The 21216-nt window shown below is 44.3% G+C and overlaps 1 protein-coding gene across 1 annotated transcript in view; it reads right to left on the bottom strand.

Annotated features, from left to right (window-relative positions):
- Window positions 1-21216, bottom strand: part of cdh23 (cadherin-related 23) — a 187079-nt gene that overhangs the window by 70096 nt on the left and 95767 nt on the right. Inside the window, exons 11-13 of the mRNA XM_040034470.1 lie at window positions 20507-20695; window positions 15222-15371; window positions 14528-14686 (exon numbers count right to left, since the gene is read on the bottom strand). Coding sequence (XP_039890404.1) covers window positions 14528-14686; window positions 15222-15371; window positions 20507-20695 — 498 coding nt within the window. The remainder of the gene's footprint in view (window positions 1-14527; window positions 14687-15221; window positions 15372-20506; window positions 20696-21216) is intronic.

Below are 21216 nucleotides of genomic sequence, written 5' to 3'. Positions count from 1 at the left end.
ACAAAAGGATCATGAGCTTATTTATCCTTTCTCCCCTTTATTTTTTCTTTGAACATTACGAACCAGAAACAACAGCTTGATGGATTTAACATCTTCTTGTGCCTCACTTTGGACATTATCGCTTATTTTATAAATACATGCACTGCCAGAGCCAAAATAAATATGTTATCATTCACACAAACACACGCGAGGCAGACGAAGCTTGTTTGCTCCGACTGCAGCATGAAAATAAACACTATCTGTGTTTTTCACTGGATCACAACCACTCTAACTTACTGTCTAAATTACTAATTAACTACATTATGACAAACCCACATAGGTAAACAAATCTATACAAACAGATTATTAATATGAGTCTTACAGAAGAGAAAATAGAGAAGAGCCAAAAATAAATAAGGACTTTGGTTTTAGGCATCTTGTGTTGACCTTGAGGGTGTTCAGGGAGATTGATGTGTCTATATTCCATGCATATATACATTGACCAGCCATAAATCACAGGGGAAAAACAGTAACAGGTGAGGGGACTAATTCCTGGTCATTCTGCTACAATCCAATGGTCTGCTGGGAAACCTTAGTGCAAGAGATTCATTTTACTTATGCTCACTCCACCTAACACAGTGTTTGAATCCCTAGCCTCCCTAATGCTGGACAAGGCACTCTAGAACTGCTTAGGAAAGTGTTGCAGAACACAAAAGCATCCAAACCAACGACCCGAGTAACCTTAGCTGTCCCAGATCCCAAGAGGATGCACAGCAAACACACCTGTTCAATGGAACAACCACAAAAAAACCTACAGGCCCCAAAGGGTCAAGCTCTGACCCTTCAGTACATGGAACCAGGGTCTCTGCATTTGATGTCATAGCATGTCTAGCAGAAAGAATGTGGCAGGAGATTTTTAGGTTCTGTGGATTGCTATATTTTTCCAAACATAGCCTGTTATGACAGTATCTTAGATTTTGCAGTATTTCCAGTTAGTTGTGAAAGGCAATCTGCTGTACCACTCCCAGCAAGTACATTTTCCCTTTCAGTGTAAACAGATCTGCCTCCAGGTCTTGGCAGGGTCTCTCCGGGTGATCTGCTGGGAGCAGTGGGTCTCTGTGGTTAGCATGCTCCTCAGTGCAAGTTTTATTTTCAAAACTAGTTCATTCAGTTGCTGACTCAAGCTAGACTGTCATATGCTCCACTGCACGTGCCCTGAATTTGGCTACTCATAGATGTTCCTTATGTAGACCATTGAGGACTGTGTTTCTTAAACTTACAGCAATGACCAGATACAGTGGGGCAAAAAAGTATTTAGTCAGCCACCGATTGTGCAAGTTCCCCCACCTAAAATGATGACAGAGGTCAGTAATTTGCACCAGAGGTACACTTCAACTGTGAGAGACAGAATGTGAAAGAAAAATCCATGAATCCACATGGTAGGATTTGTAAAGAATTTATTCGTAAATCAGGGTGGAAAATAAGTATTTGGTCAATAACAAAAATACAACTCAATACTTTGTAACATAACCTTTGTTGGCAATAACAGAGGTCAAACGTTTACTATAGGTCTTTACCAGGTTTGCACACACAGTAGCTGGTATTTTGGCCCATTCCTCCATGCAGATCTTCTCGAGAGCAGTGATGTTTTGGGGCTGTCGCCGAGCAACACGGACTTTCAACTCCCGCCACAGATTTTCTATGGGGTTGAGGTCTGGAGACTGGCTAGGCCACTCCAGGACTTTCAAATGCTTCTTACGGAGCCACTCCTTTGTTGCCCGGGCGGTGTGTTTTGGATCATTGTCATGTTGGAAGACCCAGCCTCGTTTCATCTTCAAAGTTCTCACTGATGGAAGGAGGTTTTGGCTCAAAATCTCACGATACATGGCCCCATTCATTCTGTCCTTAACACGGATCAGTCGTCCTGTCCCCTTGGCAGAAAAACAGCCCCATAGCATGATGTTTCCACCCCCATGCTTCACAGTAGGTATGGTGTTCTTGGGATGCAACTCAGTATTCTTCTTCCTCCAAACACGACGAGTTGAGTTTATACCAAAAAGTTCTACTTTGGTTTCATCTGACCACATGACATTCTCCCAATCCTCTGCTGTATCATCCATGTGCTCTCTGGCAAACTTCAGACGGGCCTGGACATGCACTGGCTTCAGCAGCGGAACACGTCTGGCACTGCGGGATTTGATTCCCTGCCGTTGTAGTGTGTTACTGATGGTGACCTTTGTTACTTTGGTCCCAGCTCTCTACAGGTCATTCACCAGGTCCCCCCGTGTGGTTCTGGGATCTTTGCTCACCGTTCTCATGATCATTTTGACCCCACGGGATGAGATCTTGCGTGGAGCCCCAGATCGAGGGAGATTATCAGTGGTCTTGTATGTCTTCCATTTTCTGATGATTGCTCCCACAGTTGATTTTTTCACACCAAGCTGCTTGCCTATTGTAGATTCACTCTTCCCAGTCTGGTGCAGGTCTACAATACTTTTCCTGGTGTCCTTCGAAAGCTCTTTGGTCTTGGCCATGGCGGAGTTTGGAGTCTGACTGTTTGAGGCTGTGGACAGGTGTCTTTTATACAGATGATGAGTTCAAACAGGTGCCATTCATACAGGTAACGAGTGGGGGACAGAAAAGCTTCTTACAGGGGACGTTACAGGTCAGTGAGAGCCAGAGATTTTCCTTGTTTGAGGTGACCAAATACTTATTTTCCACCCTAATTTACGAATAAATTCTTTACAAATCCTACCATGTGAATTCATGGATTTTTCTTTCACATTCTGTCTCTCACAGTTGAAGTGTACCTCTGGTGCAAATTACTGACCTCTGTCATCATTTTAAGTGGGGGAACTTGCACAATCGGTGGCTGACTAAATACTTTTTTGCCCCACTGTATGCCCTCTTCATGCCTGTGCCAATATATTATACAAGAATCTTCCCGTGGACACTCTAAAATCACAACATCATTTATGTGACACATTAATCAATCCAGACCTACAACAACCTCTGACATCATGCTTTTTTAGAATAGGGGCCAAGTGATGTCATAAAGGTTGTTGGTTTAGCAAACTCTTTAGCTAGAGGGATTTACAAAAGACCCATGTTACAGTCAAGACTCAGTGAGCTTAGTGAAGTCAACACATATGTAAGGATCACTTGTCTTTTTAGACACCACCATCATACTGCTATCCAGTGGTTCATCAACTCTCCTTACTCCAGTCTTCTCCATTCACTCTAGGTCTTTCTTGGCTTTCAGAGTTAGTGATAAGGGAATCCATTGTGGGGTCTTTAAAGAGAACAGCATAGCACTGGGTTTCAGTTTGACGGTAAATAGGTGCTACCTCAGACCAAGACCATTGCACACCTTCAAATATTTGTTGTTCAGCGTCTCTAGGCTGACACTAACTACTCGAGCTACCAGGCCTAGCACCTCAACAGCAGGTATGCTGAGCAGAGAACAGTGCAGATGCCAAGGAATATGTTGTCTTCTTCCTGAACCTCTTGATGAGGCACACACTCTTTTATAATGGCAGATCGAACAGTTTGCTGGACACTCCACTTTTGGGGTCTGAGGGACTTTTCCACATTTCTAGCATTTAGACAGTCTACTAGTCTATACATGTTACTGGCTGGGCTTTCCCCCCCTCTTATTGAGTTTCTTCTTCTCGTGAAGATGTTTGTCTCTGCTCATAACTCTATTTAACAAGCATGTCTCTCTTTTTCCCACAGTATCCCACGCACGTGTATATCTGTATATCCTAGAACCAGCCTGTCTTTGATTAGCTCATCATGAAACATGCAACATAATTGCAGCGTTCTGCTAAAGAATATAAATCAGTAACAGATGAGTCCACAGTTTCATTTTCTCCTTGTTTTCTCAAGTTAAAGGATGATTTTTCATATACCACATTTGCTTTGCCAATGAAAAAGCTGTGGAGTCCATCTCTCACCGTAGCATACTGACAGACAAGTTCAGCCCCTCCTCTTGGCGTCCGCTTCATCACCCATGCAGTACATGAGTGAATGTTTACCTGGTTGTCTTCTGATGTTGTGTGGAGATTACTAGCTTGCTGAAAGCACTCAAACTATCTATTCCATTTCACCCATTTCTAATGTTTGCTGAAGTCAAAAGGCTCTGGTGGCTTTAGCCGAGTGTCACACTTGGCCTGGAAACGGGGCCTTATCCACGCCCTGCAGCTGCTCTAACTCCATTGTCTGCGATCTCACCCAGGCTTTTCCAAACGCCGGTATATACTATCCCACTTGTCACACCATGTTTCCTTACCATTTAAACTCATGGGAAATCATAGAGATCCAGTATCCTGGCACAAGCATCCATCATTGTGCACAACTTTAGTCCCTAGTACAACAAAAATAACATTACCCAGAACCGTCTGGGCCTCCTTATATTTCCGACATAACCATAGCACCACAGAGGACTACTTGCTGGCTGTGGCTCAGCTGTTTGATATGGGAACTGGAAAGGATTGAGCTTTGGGAACGGCCAGTTGGTCTAAAGTCTTGAACACAGTAATAAAGACTGGATTGTGTAGTAACATCTTGCTCCTTAGACTGGTGTAGTTTAATTTCATTTCATTGTATTAATATAAAAATGTATCTTTTTAAAAAAAAAAAATTGTTGTTTCCCTTTGGACTTTAAATACATTCTTTATACAGATTGTTGTTCGTGTATTATTGTGGGGGAAAATAAAATAAATTCTTTAGTTAATATTGGTGCTCCCATCTCTGTCCTTGGGCTAGGTTGCGCTGCTCTCCCCTGTGGACCCAAAACAAAAACTAATAAACTAATAACTAATAAATAAAATAAAAATCATATATATATATATATATATATATAAACACCCAGCACGCCCCTGCGGGCGGTTTATCCTTCAAGCTCGGGTCCTCTACCAGAGGCCTGGGAGTGTAGCTGATGAACAGAAATAGAAATTCTGTGTTGTCCCCGTGGCTGAGCCTTAACAGCAGATGTCTGAGGCAGGCCACATTTTATTATTTCTGGACGACTTCCTCCTTTGTAGCTCGTAGAGACGGTACGAGAACCTCAGCATTTCACTGGCCCAAACTTAGGCTATGTCCACACGTTTTCTCTCAGTTTTGGCCTCCCATCCACACTGGGATGACGTTTTCCCCGAAGGAAAATGCAGCGTTTTGAAAACGCTCTTGAAAACGAATACATTTGAAGACGGTGCTTTCACGTCGCAGTGTGGGCAGCGAAAACGGAGACTTTTGAAAACGATGATGTATTTTGGTCATGTGATGCAGTCATGTGACCAATTAAACAAAGATAGCAGTGGGCATTATACAGCAGTTTTGTTTGCTCTCAATTTTGACAGCCCTATTAAAGATTAATATCAGTTTGTACAAGCTTCAGATAGCTTTTCTTCAAATTCCTTAATTCTCACTCACTTTTGCAACTTTGTACTTTTGTGTTACTCGCAGCAACAATTCCACCTCATTGTTAGTCCATTTACAAAAACTCGGTGCTTTTCCTCAACATTTTGCAGTGACGTTTCAATGAGCCGGAAAGTAAATAAACAAAAGTGGTGTGCGGATCGATACTGAAATATTGATTCTTCCGATACCAGTAATTTATGTTCTAGAATCGATTCTCATATTAAAATATCGATATTTTAGTACTTTGGGGTAAATTTGTAGTTTTTCATTAACAGGAACACAGTGGAAAGAAACTATATCATTCGGATCTTCTAAATTTGAAGGAACTACTTCCTCTTACGCCTTTCATAGTCACAAGTGAAATACGGCTGTATAAATGTGTTGCAGCCCCTGGCATGTACACTCACAACAATGGCTGAGCGTAAACTGAGTCATGTGTTGATGTATTTTACCTCCACAAACAGCCAAGACGTGGTTTCCGATACATGTGGCAAGACAGTGAGGTGTTGTGGCAACGCCAATAACCTCGTCAAACACCTCAGAGTAAATCATATCACAGAATATGATGAGCTTATGTTGAGGCGAAGTGAAGAGGAGGAGGACAGGTGCTGCTAGGGCGAGACAGGCATCTCTCGCGGAGTCCTTTAATGCTGCAGGCAGGCAACGTGTTCAAACAGCGCACAACTTCAAGTTTTTTTTTTTATTTCTATATGATTATTCTGTACAGTAGTCTGATGTCCTGTAATCATTATGAAGCCATATCCTTATAGTATTACTACAATTACATAATACAATTATATATTGTGGCGTGTTGGGGGAGCAGCTAGTTCTCTCCCAACATGCCTTGGGACATGTGCTGCTGTTTAGATGTTCTTGTTTTATTGTTTATGGTTACGTTACTTTTAACTGTTATCTTGAATGTTGTGTTTACGCTGTGGTGCAGAGTCACTGACAGTTGTTGTTTTGTAGAGAGAGTGCTGTACCCTGAGTGAGTTCTGTTGTGCTGTTGTTGACCCCTGAGGCACATTGTAGCAATGGCAAGTGTTTTAATATAGAGCTCCCCCTACCAGTTTGGGGTTGAACAGCAAGCTCAATCTCTCTGTGAGCTTCTTTGTTAAGATTACTCTGCATGCCACATAGGTGTCAAAAGAGGGCTTCCAAGAGCATGGCCACTATTTTGAAAGAGGAAGAGGAGCTGAGGAAGACTGAGGAGCTTATCACCTGCCTGGAAGCAGTGAATGGAGCACAACCAAAGAAGTGGGGAGAGCCCCAGGCAGCAGCAAACCAGCCAGGGGAAGATCTGTTGGGCTTACCAGATGGAGCCTCACACCCCTGCCCACTGGGAAGCTGTCGGAGCTGCAAAGGCATGCTGCAGGCTCCAAGACAACGAGCAGCCAGCCAGCCTCCACTCAGGGTGATGCCTGGGAGCAGCACACCCTCATTGCTGGCAGCTGAGGGGGACAACGCCAACTGCCTCCTGGACCAAGTACACTGCCACCAGGGGCTCCTGTCTGGGGGAGCATGAAGCTGCCACGCTATAATGGGGAGGCACCTCCAGAGACCTATCTTATCCAGGTACAGCTGGCTGCTCAGCTAAATGGATGGTCAATAGAGGAGACAGCTGTCCAGGTTGCCCTCACCTTGGAAGGCAGGGCCCTGCAGATCCGCACAGATCTTCAGCCAGAAGAGCGTTTAAGTTGGCCTGCTGTTGCCAGAGCAATGTGGAGCAGGCTTGGCCTCCGTACACATGCAGATGATGCCCGAGATAAACTTGCCAGCTGCCCACGGAGACAAGAGGAGAGTCTGGGTGCCTATGCTGCTGACCTTCGTCTTTACGCACGAAGACGGTACCCTGCTTTTGATGCTGCAGCACAAGAAGAGCTTGCTCTCCAGGCTTTCGTTTGGGGTCTCCAGCCAAAACGACTACAAGAGCACATCCGTCTGCATGCACCGGAAACCCTGGCAGCAGCTCTAACTGAGGCAGAAAGAGTGGAGCATGTGCTCAGCTCAGGTGCACGCAGCCCTGGCACAAATCACCGAGTGTGTCAAACGGAGTACAAAAGGAGCAACCAGGAGGAGACGGCCCTCCAAACCACCATCACACCACCCTGGCGATCTTGGCGAGGGAATAGGCCAGCAGGTGGCTAATCCAGGGACAACTGCCATCGGTGTGGAGAACCAGGCCACATCGCACGCTACTGTCCAGCACCGAGCCCATGAGGCCTGGCACCCCAGCTGCCGTTAAACTAAGGCGGGGTGGCACAATGGAGGAACTGCCCCCCACCACCAATCTGTCCTCCGAATCACACTTGCGGGTTGGCTGGCTGGCCAGACACGGGGACTGTATCTGGACTGTGACCTTGCTGGCACCACCTGTAGAGCCCTGATAGAAACTGGATCTATGCTTTCTTTGGTACAGGCAGGAGTCCTCCCTGGTACTGACAGCCCAAGACTGCAGGGTTGGCAGCCTACTCAGCTCCACATCACCACAGTCACGGGGGAGCGTGCCAAAGTTAAGTGGGAAAGATCCCTCCTGGTGACTGTTGCTAACTGCACTGTGGACCACCAGTTCTGGCTAGCCGGCATCCAGGACCAATGCATCATTGGTCTGGACCTGCTGGCCAAATGGGAGGCCACAGGGTACGTGTCCAGAGGAATCCTTTACCTGGGCACGGAGGCTGTGAAGCTCCACACCACCAAGGAAGTCCCGCTGCCTGCCTCCACTTTTTCAGCCAGTGTCAGGAAGCCTGAGGACCTGTCGCCGCTGGCGGTGGAAAGGACCTCTCCTTCACCAGCAGTACAGCAACTGTCCACAGAGACCAAGCAAGCTGTCGAGGACTTATACCAGAGGAGCTGCGAGGGTCTCCAGGCTGATCAGCAACGGCAGCTGTGGAAGATACTCGACTTGTTTGCCGACATCTTTGCAGCCAAAGATGAGGACTGCATGCAAATCAGGCTGGTACAACATGACATTGACACTGGGGATGCACGGCCCATCTGCCTCTGCCCTCGTCGCCTTCCCCTTGCCAAGCGTGCTGCAGCAGAGCAGAAGATCAGGGAAATGGCAGAGGTGGGCATCATCGAACCCTCAGACAGCCCCTGGGCAGCCCTGGCCGTACTGTTTCGGAAAAAGGATGGTACCTGGCGGTTTTTATGTCGACTATCGTCTACTCAACAGCATCACATGCAAGGACTCCTACCCATTGCCCTGGATTGACGATGCCCTTGATGACATTGCTGGGTCCTGCTGGTTCAATTCCCTCAATTTGCGCAGTGGCTACTGGCAGGTGGAGCTGACGCCAGAGGCCCGCCCAAAGACTGCTTTCTCTATTGGCCAGGGACTATGGCAGTTTAAGGTGATGCCCTTTGGCCTCTGCAATGCCCCAGCCACATTCGAGCGCCTAATGGAGAGGGTTCTACATTCCCCATGACCGCTGTGTGGTCTACCTGGATGACCTCCTTGTCCAAGCAACAGACGTCGAGAAAGCTTTGGCTAACCTGACTGCTGTTTTCCATGCTATCCGCCAGGCTGGCCTTCGTCTCCACCTCAAAAAGTGCCACCTCTTCCGAAATGAGACACGTTGTCACGTTGGGTCACGTTGTCAGCAGAGCAGGGGTTTCCACTGATCCTGCGAAGGCGGCTGCTGTGAAGGACTGGCCCATTCCAGGCAATACTGCTGAGTTGCGGAGCTTCCTTGGCCTGGCATCATACTACCGGCGTTTTGTCAAGGACTTTGCTACCATTGCAAGCCCCCTGCACTGGCTCACACAGGAGGGCCGAGAGTTCCACTGGAGTGAGGACTGCGCTGTGGCATTTGATTGGCTCCGATCTGCACTGGTTGAGGAACCGGTGCTAGCCTACCCAGACCTGCATCTTCCTTTTGTCGTGGACACCGATGCCAGCAACACGGGCGTGGGGGCTGTACTGTCGCTTGGAAGGCCCTGAGGGAGAGCGGGTCATCTCCTACTACAGCCGTTCCCTCAGCAGACCAGAGAGGAACTATTGTGTCACCCGTCGAGAGCTGCTGACCACCATCCTGGGCCTCTGCCATTTCAGACCCTACCTCTACGGGAATAAGTTCCTCCTGTGCATAGACCATGCATCCCTCACTTGGCTGCTCAGCTTTAAAGAACCGGAGGGACAGCTAGCCCGGTGGTTGGAGACGTTGCAAGATTACCACTTTGAGGTTCGTTACCGGGCGGGATGTCTCCACACCAATGCAGATGCCCTCTCCCGACGCCCTTGTGAGGAAGAACAGTGCAGGTACTGCCAATGCCTGGAGGACCAGGAGTGCATGACTTTAGTGATAGCGTCACCACAGGGTGGCCATGAGAATGACTCTGTTCAAGGTGGGCACTGTAGCAGTCTTCAGGTCCAGTCCGCTGCAGGGCACACTGAGGGTCTGGAGGCCATGGATCCCCAACAGCTGCAACATGACCAGAACCAAGACCCTGCCCTTTCACAGGTTCAGTGTTGGATTGGGGCCGGTCAGAGACCATCATGGCCAGGAGTATCTGCACTGGACCTCAAGACCAAGGCTTTCTACTCCCAATGGGCTAACCTCACAAGCCGGAACGGCCTCCTCTATCGCCGCTGGCAGGCTCCCGGGGGTCACAGTGAGGTCTTCCAGCTCTTGGTACCTCAACAGTTGCAGTCCAGGGTCCTCCAGCTGGTCCATGGTGTGGCGGGGGCAGGACACTTTGGAGTTACCAAGACTCTGCGGCGACTTCGGTCTCGGTTCTACTGGCCCAGGTGTCGCCAGGATGTAGAGCTCCATATCCATCTGTGATGCCTGCACGTCTCAGAAAGGGCCTTCCCAACGCTCTCATGCCCCCTTGCAGCAGTATCAGGTGGGGGCTCCCATGGAGTGGGTCGGAGTGGACATCCTGGGACCCTTCCCCACCACTGACCAGGGGAAGCGCTACATCCTGGTTGCCATGGACTACTTCACTAAGTGGCCTGAGGCCTATTATGCAGTCCCTGACCAGTGTGCGGGGACCCCGGGTTGGACTACCTCCACAACCTCCCGGCCCGGCTATGGGAGGTGCACCAGTTGACCAGGCAGGCTCTCCAAGACGCAGGCTCCCAGCAGAAGCGAACTTCTGATAGCTGTTGCAAGGGGGAAGGACTCTCGCCAGGTCAGCATGTGTGGGTCTACAGCCCGGAAAGGAAAAAAGGGCTTTCCCCCAAACTGATGAGCCAGTGGGTTGGACCCTGCACTGTTCTGGAGAGGCTGTCCGATGTGGTCTACAGGGTGTGGCTGGAACAGGGTGGTCGTACTCCATCGTGATCGCCTGGCACCCTATCAGCCCTTGAGTCCACCCAGGGAGGATCCTGGCCTCAGAGACGGCTGGGCCTCAGAGCTGGCCTCAGAGATGGCTGGGGGACCCACGGAACGTCCTCAACGACGCCGTCGCCTTCCCCAACACCTCAGAGACTTTGCTATGGACATGCTGGTTGCTGGGGACAGCTAACCACTCAGGTGGGGGCTGTGTGGCATGTTGGGGGAGCAGCTAGTTCTCTCCCATCATGCCTTGGGACATGTGCTGCTGTTTAGATGTTTTTGTTTTATTGTTTATGGTTACATTATTATGAAGTCACTGACAGTTGTTGTTTTGTAGAGAGAGTGCTGTACCATGAGTGAGTTCTGTTGTGCTGTTGTTGACCCCTGAGGCACATTGTAGCAACGGCAAGTGTTTTAATAAAGAGCTCCCCCTACCAGTTTGGGGTTGAACAGCAAGCTCAATCTCTCTGTGAGCTTCTTTGTTAAGATTCTTCTGCATGCCACAATATTGTATTATGAAATACAATGAAACATTACATTTTTGTCGATACCACCCTGAATTTTACTTGGTATCGGATCAGAAAGGAAATCAGTGGTATCGCACATCACTAATAAACGGCAGACAGAAATGAGGCAGGTCGAATCTTCTTGCGTTTCACGCATGCGCAGTACTGGAATGTGGACGCACAACTCCGTGAAAATGACTGAAAACGCTAGTGTGGACGCCGAGCGTTTTGAAAACGCCATTTTCAAATCTATGTGTGGACGTGGCCTTAGAGCAACCCCCCACCTGGGATAGGGTGCGCAGCTGCTGATGAAGGTTAAGGTGTTAGGAAATACCACCATTAAAGGGGTGGGGGATGTCACAAGGTAGAATATTTGGGTTAATGTGCTTTGCCTGTTTATTTTGTGCTTGTAGCGTTTTAGCTTTTTTTTCTGCTTGTTGTTGGTTTTATTTGTTTTTAGATGTCTTGATTTTAATTGATATATGTGTAGTTTTAATAACCTGCCAGATTTAATGACTGTAAAATTGACCTAAATGAAGAGTGTGAGAGAAAGCTGCCAAAGATTTCAGCCTGGGGCAGGTCACTGAGGAACATTTAGTAGCTGCAATATGGAGATATAGGTGGGAGATCTGATCAATACCCAGAGATATTATAAGTAGCCTAAAGCAGAGGAACATGGGGAATGCCAGCGTAAGATGCCAAAGTAGAAGATGTGCTACCACAAACACCTTGCCATTACTAACCGACCATAACGAGACTCAAAGCTAGATGCTATAGTCAAATCTGGTCCCACAAGGAGCCAAAGGGCAGAGCCCAGAGCTTCGCACACCTCTGTTAGTAACCTGTTTCAACTCTTTGTGAAGCAGCTGGACTAGTGTCGGGATAGCAGGAGTTCCAGAGGGGCATTCGGGATTAGAAGGAGCTGTGTTGGTATCAGAGTTGTTTGCAGCAGCTCTGTTTTACCAACAGCACTGCCCAGTGTTGTAGTATCAGGAGGGAGGCACGGTGTTGAGGGAAGAGGTGTGTTTGCTGTCTGTGGCAGGCTGTTTGATATGGGGATGGGAAAGGATCATGCTTTGATCTGAAATCTTGGATAGAGTAACACAGACTGGACTATGCTGTAACAGCATGTTTGTCAGGCTGGTGTAGTTTATTTTATTTCATTTGTTTTAATGTACCGGTGTATATCTTATGAATAAAGTTTTTTTGACAAGTTAAGTTTCTTTTCCTTTAGTATTTTAATGCTCAACTGTTTTACTCTTTTTAGTCACTTTTATTGACTTTTATCGAGTCAGGTTACCTTCTATTTACAGATTGTTTTCCTTTTATTATCGAAAGGGAAATTAAAATGTGTTTTTTTTCCAAACACATCCTTGCTCCAGTCTCTGTCCTTGGGCTAGGTTGCATTGCCTTCCCTTGTGGAATCAAAACAAAAACTAATAACTTAGAAACAAGATTTCCCCGGCTCTTTAAAACCTAGGTGGCATTATCATTAATAAAGCAAGTGGAAAGTTATCACTTAGCCTTGGCCCCACAGAGCAAAAGAGCAGAAACTTCACCACAGATACAGAATTTGCAAGATGAAGAAAACACGATTCCAGTCAGCAAAAGCACTGTAATGGCCATCAAGTAGTATTACTGACATCAGACTATGTGTAGAAGTCTCTAAACATGAAGGCGTATAGATGACAAGAGATTTTAGAGGAGCTGCAACATGTCAGTGGGAATATTCAAGTCTGGAGCTGTTTGCCTTTTCCTGGAGTTGGACACCTGCACCAAATGGATTCCTCTTATGCCAGAGACAAGTGCTCTTTCATTTCTGTAGAGACAGGAGACGCCATCTGCATCTTTGCAAAGAAAATTTCATAGTGCAGAAAAAAGAAAGAATCCCAACTGAAACAGAAAATACTTTCCAAGCACCATGTGAAGACCAAAGAAGGTCAAAGAGTACAGACAGTCATGGACTTTCATCTGACGTCAAAAGTATAAGCTCCACAGCTTTAATATTAAATACTGCATATACTGTACCCTGTAGGTGTGTATGTGTCTGTTATTTCTCAGTCTCAAAACCCACCTAGAAATGTGTACTATATTAAACGCCTCTTTAAAATGCATGTTACGTCTCAATCTCAGAGGACTAATGTCTATATCAGTGCAGTTTTGTGTGTGTTTGATAACAGGTCAGACAATCGAAACCTTTATCTAACAGGGTATACGAGTTCTGTCAGTCATGCCAGTGTATATTCCTCACTGAAACCGTCACATTTCATTCTGTTTACAGTCCACTCACTCCCCACAGCCAGATATCAGGATTCCAAGGCAAACCACATGCTCCAGCACGAGGCCAACACCAGCTATACTTATTGGGTATTAGACGGCCCTGCAATCTCCGTTTCATGAACAACTGGTCTATAAACACTATTGATTTTCACACTGTGGTTTTTGGCACATGTTTCTAGTGGATTGTGGGCGTTCATCACAGCGATGACTAGTAATGAATAATAATGCAGACTTATGAGGAGACAGTCAGAGGTGCTTTTGTTTTTTTGTTTCCTCATCTGATTAAAGCAGTGGCTGCAGGTGCTAAATGGTGGGACCCTGAGATCATGAGGTGGAGCAGCTACAAAGCTACTTCAAGATATGTGAAACTACATAACAATGATAGACATGGAGGAAATAAATAATGCAACATATGATAAAAAAAATATCCTAAACTCAATTCTTAAATTGCATTATTTTGTATGGAGTCATGCCATTATTATTGACATCTGTAATTTCAATACAATATGAAAAGCAATACACCTTAACCTCCTCTGATAACAACAATCCAATTAGAACTGGCATTTCTACAATATGCTTCAATTTGTTACAGATCAAAGAAGTTTAGCGTAATATGAAACTTTAAATCTGAATTCTGAAGATAATTTTATCTGGCCCAAACAATGATATGGACTAACCACACTACTGTTCTCTCCCTAAACCACTGTGCTGTCAGTAATTTGGTTAACTGTGGCCCAGTATAGTAGATGAGAAGGTAACTGCGTTTTTCATTTGTATTTTTCAGTTTCAGGCACTGCCTTGCTTGGGTCACATTAAATCCTTACTCGTACGGGAAAGTCTCAAGAGAGTACCGGGTCACGTGGGCTAAACAAACACTTCAAGATTTCATCCCCAATAAAGCAAGCCCTGTAAAAGTTACTAGTACAAGCCAGGTTTTATTGTAATCTGTTTGGAGCCATGTTAAGTTTCTCTCCAGGAATAAATCCCCACTCTGTGAGTAATTTATCACGTTCTCAGCTGTGTAAACACCACACAGCGGTTCACTTAGAAACTCACCAGGATGCGCAGCAGCGATGTACCAGGTGGTGTGTTTTCAGGGAGGCTGATGTTGTAGAGGGGTCTGCTGAAGATGGGGCGGTTATCATTCTCATTGATTAGTTCAATAAAGACGCGAGCAAATCCCACATGATCCGAAATGGATTCATTTGCATAAAGCTGAGAAAGAGAGAGCAAGGAACAGAAGCAATGAATACACACAGACACATGAATGTTTCCTCAGATATAAAGAATGATTAAAGGAAAAAACAACAGATTATTATGCATGGAGGCTGTTGGTTGCATTCTAAAAAGTGTAATCTGAATTTGCTACTGAAATAATTTAAGATTTACAGTGTGCTACTCTGATTCTATAAACAACTCGGGGTTAAACTGAGGTGACAAAATAGCAATTTCACTGTTCAAACAACTCGGTGCTGTTTAGAAAGAGATATTGCTCCAGTCTAACTGTGCCTTGTGTCCAAACAAATCAAAACACTTTTCAAGAAACATAATGAAGTTACATTCGGATTTTCTTTTTCACAGCTCTGGCTTGGTCCACAGTTCATTTCCATTGATTATAAATCTTTAAGCTACTTTAGGCTTTTTAATAGATATTATCAAAAAAACCAACAGCTATGCTTTGTTGGGGTGATGCAGGTTTCTCAGGTAAATCTACAGGGCACAACTACTCAAACTAAGTTGAAAAACTCACTGAAAAACTGAAGCTGCGAATCTGTTCGTAGTCCAGCGGCATGGCAACCCTCATCCTGATGTCGGCACGCCCTTGCACCGCTGTGGGGGAGATGGTGAAGTATTCTGAATTGTTTCCTGTCAGAAACACTTGGAACATGCTGTTCACCCCCTGCCATAGGAAGGATAAGAGAGAGGATAGAATAACAGCAAGAAAATTGTGTTTTTAAAAGATGGAGCACAGTCAGGTGGCAATATATACTGAGTCTAACCTATGAGTGAGAAATGTGCAGTATACGATACATGGTACTGTATATTTAGCAAGTCAAAAGAAATCACATTTAATTATAGGGGAAAAAAACATGTCTATCTATCTCGACAGGATAGATAGACAGCATACATATTTTTCACGCATTTATGGCTGCTGTACCTAGAATGATGTATATCAAAAGCCTGCACATAGTCTAGTAGTGTTAGGTAATAACATGTACTAACAACAGTGTAATAACTGTATGATATTCATGTGTTTTCATTTAAATATTTCTCTGTCTTTGCTGGTAAAATGATAAAATTGCAGCTATACTAAAGATTAATGTATCGCTGATGACAGGACACGAGATACTTGTAATTTATACCTGTACAAATGCATGAATGATGTGGAAGGGTTATTCTCTTTTTCTGACAACGCTGTATTTTATTCTGTTGTATATAGTATCTTATTCTTCTTATCTTATCCTATTCCAGTGTTTTTCTTAATTTTTGCTACTGTAACTTTGCACTGTCCACTTTCTGCTGTAACACAACAAATTTCCCATGGGTGGGACTAATAAAGGTTTTCTTATCTTATCTTATCTTATTTTATTCCAAACATTTCTTTTAATATGTCACATGTTTGTGTTCGTATTTTAAAATAATAGATTATTAGAGTTTTATATTTTCTAATTAGTTTTTTCCGGTTATTATGATCATATATCATATATCATATATAAATCTACATAGCCAAATACAAATACAGCCTCAACAGGGTCACTTTGATATGAACATATTTCATATTTCTGGTATTTTATTAGTTAGTTTTCTGAGCACACAATATTATTTCAGTTAGTTCATTTCTTTTCTTGAAGGTTCCCCCCCCCCCCCCCCCCCCCACACACACACACACACCTAGTTTTAATTTTGAGTTGTATTTAATTAACAATAATAAATGATCTTCAAAACCAGGATCAGCATGTAGGCAGCAGCTTTTTTATTGTCAGTCTTGAGCAGGATGTTTCTTTTCTGAGAACAACTGTGAAATATGTTGAACGCTCATAATGAAGCAGTTATAAAAAGGCACACCAAACAATGCACCAGTGAAGAAAATGTTAAATCGAGACGGAACAAGCCAACTCGAAAATTCCTTCAGGATGCATTTGGCGTGGAGGAGTGCACTTTGTACAAAAAGAACAAAGTGACAAGCCAGAATATTAATAACAGTAAGACTGAAAGGTCCAACTGTGATCAGACATAAGAATCAAATCATAGCCCATACCACAGATTCATCACTTCTCCGTCTGTAAAACTTGGGTCACAGTTTAAGTGATACACAGAATTTATTCCCCATTTATTTCCCACAGAGCTCTAAGAGTAAGTCAGACTGCATGAATACCTAGCCAGAGAAGAAAACCATATGCTTTGCGCACATTGTGTGTTTTATGAGAGAGGAAAAGGGGTTGATGTGATCCCTGGTGACAACCATGACTATCTACCTCAATCCAGCTACATTCGTTTGTGTTTGCTTTCTAGCTCACTGCAGCGTAAGTTGCCAGCACAATGTTTATGATTATGTAGATTATGTGAACATGAAGACTGATTTAGAAATACTATGTTTTGTGTCATTGCAGTTATGTGTAATGAAAAAGTATATATATGAAATTTGGAATAATGGAGGGAAAAAAAAAAACCCAACTCATCTTTTCCTTCTCTACTTCTTTTTCCTCAGATAAATCCCCACGTGCAGATGCATTATGGGTAAATATAAACCAGTGACATCACATCTCTGAAATACCTGTGGCTTTCTTGAGCGGGAGAAAAAACCCCATCTCTAGGTCCTTCCTGTCTTGATGTATAAAGCTTCAGGGCAGCCAATCATGTAGCCATTGTGGCAGACAGAGGAAGACGGGTGGCGTGGTCAATTGGCATTATGCTGCCAGTTGAAATAGCCCCCTTGTTTTTGTTTTCGTCTGTGGGAGAACCATTGTGGCTGATGACTCCTATTTAAAAGACCATCCAATATGCAGGGATGTCACCTCAAACTGCCCATAAACGTAATTGCCCGTCCATTTGCTTCTGCCTTTAGAAGCCCCCAATAAAAGCATCCTGTCAGATGCAACTGCCACAAAGTTTAGTGACAAGCTCCAGCAGCAAAAAGTTTTTAAAGATGCTAGCCAAGTAGAAGAGGATATGAAGGCAGCGACAGGCAGAGAGGTAACTACCACTTGTGTCATAGTCTAAGAAAAGAAATGTCTGCCTATAATCCCTTACACATGGAAGGAGTGAGATTACAGAGCAGGTGTAGTGGAGTGTGAATGAGTTTGTGTGTATCGGCAATGACATGCAGGTTTAAAAGATCAAAAAAGCAATAAAAAACTGCAAGACAAAAAACACCTCGTGGGCTTTACTCCTTGCAATTGATGTACTCGTGGCTCTATCACAGCAGAGTAACAATGCAAGACTGGTAGAGTTTAAAATGCCCCGGAATACGTTTTCTGCATTTTCTCTTTATATTTTTTCCATGTGACACTTTGCTTTTTAAGCTCTTTTTGATGTCTTTTGTTTTGTTGCATGATGATGACTTAACAGTGAGCTGGGGCTGCTAATGCGCCGATTCTGGTAAGTGCTTTCGAATGCAGCATCTACGGCGAATCTAGTAAATTAAAACCGTCTCGGAGCCATTCCCCCATTTGCAATAAGCAATCTTAGCCCAGATATGTTAGGTGTCTGGAAGCCTCCCCTGAGCGAACGCTGATATTGGTGGTGGTAAAATGTTGGTTGCTAACCTACAGAGAGACCTCTTATCACATGCCAGGTGTCTGGGTCGTCACCCCACCTGCGTGCAGCAACACGCTTGCAGTGCTCTCTTCTCTGCTTGCTGCTGGAACACAGGCAGAAGCAAACACGCCATCCCTAGAATGGATAAACAGACCTGCTGCTAAATATTCCTGCTATCTCTCCTTTCAAGTGCTGTATTCCTCTCCTGACTGTTTTCTTCCTGCTCCACCAATTACTACGACTTATGATTTTGCTCCTCTCCTCTCCTCTCCCCTCCGCAAGTCTGTTTCTCTTTATTCTCTACCTTCTTTTCTATCCACTTGACTCACAGTTATCTGTCAAATTCCACCCTGGCGGCTGCTGCGCCTGAATCAATCAGAGTTGACTAGCTTTCGGCTTATCTGCACCCTAGGTGATTGATTTTCCTCGTTAGGTATAATTTGATGCTCTATCCCATCTCTTCCAGAGCAAATTAAATTGTAGTCGAGTCCAATGCGCTGGTGTGAGCGAGCGTGTGCATATGTGAGCGAGGAAGAGAGAAAACAAGTGAGACAGAGCAAGCCTAAAATGTTTGACTTCTGTGTATGTTTTGGTGTCTGAGTGTATGTGACTGCGTGTCACCACAGTAGGCTGATAGATACAGTAAATGGGAAGTGGCGGGCAAACCAAAGGAGGCTGTAGCACACTCCTGCTGACAATCCACACACACACACACACACACACACCTACACACACACACACACACACACACACCTACACACACACACACACACACACACACACACACACACACACACACACACACACACTGCTGCCTGACATAGTGAAATATAGTTTCACAGAGTGGCTGATGTTCTTTTTTGGCTGTGCATTTATAAACAAGATAACAAGATAGATTAAAATGTATCTTGTTATCTTGTTAGTGCCGATCTATTCCAACTGAAAGTAAAACGTATGAAATCTGATAAAAACAAAGTTTGAACTATCAATTCTGCGTGTTCCAATCAGGTTTATTTATTGCACTAACCACATTCTCTTCATACTGAATATTGGATCTGCTTGTATGATGCAGGAATGCAAAAATACATCTAACATTTTGTCACATCCTGATTTACTCTTGTTCTCTTTTACACTAGCATACTGTACTGTACAATAGAACTATGTAGCAAAATTAAAGGTCTAAGGCAGACAGAATATTAGAATGTGGTAAAGACAGCATCTTTTATCTGATATAATCTTTAAAAGCATGCCAGGATTGAACTAATCAGTATCCCACATGCAAAGACAACTTACAAAAGATCAATGATAATATTTTAGTATGTCTGTATCTTACCAAACAAGAAATATACTGTCACATTTACCTATTTTCCTCAGTTATGGCACTGATGAATGCCTAAAGACATGCTTTGTCTTTGTTGCGTGATTTCATGATTTTATCCAGTTAGACATTTCATGTTTCCCCAAAATTAAATTAAAAGATTTCTAACAAAACAAACAACAGATTTCGTCTATCTTTGCTTATTTTCTATAAATTTTTAGCTTGAAGATGTCACACTGTGTCCATTATTCAAATTATTGCAGTTCAGTAATGATATGAATAGATAAATACTCACTTGTAGCATTTTGATTAATTACCACATTTCTGACAAAAGCCTCACCAGGTTTACAAGAAATGGTCGATTGATCAGGGCTATCACCACAGGTGGGTAAGCCATCAGCATTACTAAAGGGGCAAATTTCACCGGCTAACTGGCCACCCCTAGATGAGCCTGGCTCACAGCCCTGAGGATTGCTAGATGAGGACTTGGGGCAAAAAAGTGTGTTGAATATTTGCAGTTATTCATCAGAAATTGTTTACTAAACTACTCCTTTTTTGGACATAATTTTGAAAGGTCACTGAAGTTGTCACTGGAAATACTTTAATGTTTGATTGTGTTATTGTCTGGCTATTTTGTGCACCGGGACTTTTGACGTGTAAAGTTTTGCCAGCACTGATCTAAGAAGTCTTCAGTTGTGGGCAAAAACTGGTTTTGTAACCGCTAAATTCAATCACTGACATGAGAATATTTGCAACAGATGCCATGAAAGTCACTTCAGATGTTCCGGACATATTGCATTCATTCCTGAGTCTGATCAAATGTTCTTGTGTAATTAAAAGAAAGGTGTTGATGAGAATAGAGAAGCCAAAAACGTAATGCCTCCCGCTACAGCTGTTGTCAGCACAGGGGCATACAAATGTTGTGAATACTGGAAACCATTAAGATGTGATCTACCCACCTCGTCCTTATCTTCTGCCTGGATGAAGAGGGGCAGGGCAAAGCCCACCTGTGCCAGTTCAGTGATGCGGACCCGATATTCAGAACTGTTGAACTTCGGGGCGTTGTCATTCTTGTCAATTAACAGGATGGTGAAGGTGGTCACCACCGTTGCCCTAGATGGACTGCGGTCATCATTCAGCTCGGTGGCCTAACAGGAAGCCAGAGCAGGAAATGTTCATCAGAGAGAGAAAGAGAGAGGGACACAGAAAAAAAAGAGAGAGAGACATAGCGAGAGTGAGAGAGAGCGATCCATTTGATTGGACTGAAAATGTCATTCTGGATGGAGACGGTCAGCACGCAATCTCACTCGGTATTTACAGCTGTTCATTTATTGGATCAAAAGGTAGACAGACGGCCTAAAAGCAATCACAGAAATAGGCTCAAAGTGAGGCCAAGAGAAGGCCAGCACATGTACATCTACACATACACACTCATACGCATGAACACACAATGAGATTTAGGTGAAAGAAGTCCAATTGAGGAGACACAATTACACACACTGTTTTTGCCTGCCTCAGTTATTGAAGATGGCTGCCCTCTGAAATGAAAAAAATAGGAGGGAACGATAGAAAGGGGCAACCACTGTCTTTTATTGACGAACGAGTGTCACAGGCAATAGGAGGAGAAGCAGAAACAACATGGTAGTCTGGATAATCAGATAGTTTAGCC

Source organism: Simochromis diagramma, unplaced genomic scaffold (genome assembly GCF_900408965.1).
Source record: "Simochromis diagramma unplaced genomic scaffold, fSimDia1.1 OVJJ01000481.1, whole genome shotgun sequence".
Taxonomy (NCBI): Eukaryota; Metazoa; Chordata; class Actinopteri; order Cichliformes; family Cichlidae; genus Simochromis; species Simochromis diagramma.
The sequence above is the reverse complement of the archived record's forward strand: the minus strand, read 5'-3'. Positions and strand labels throughout refer to the sequence as shown.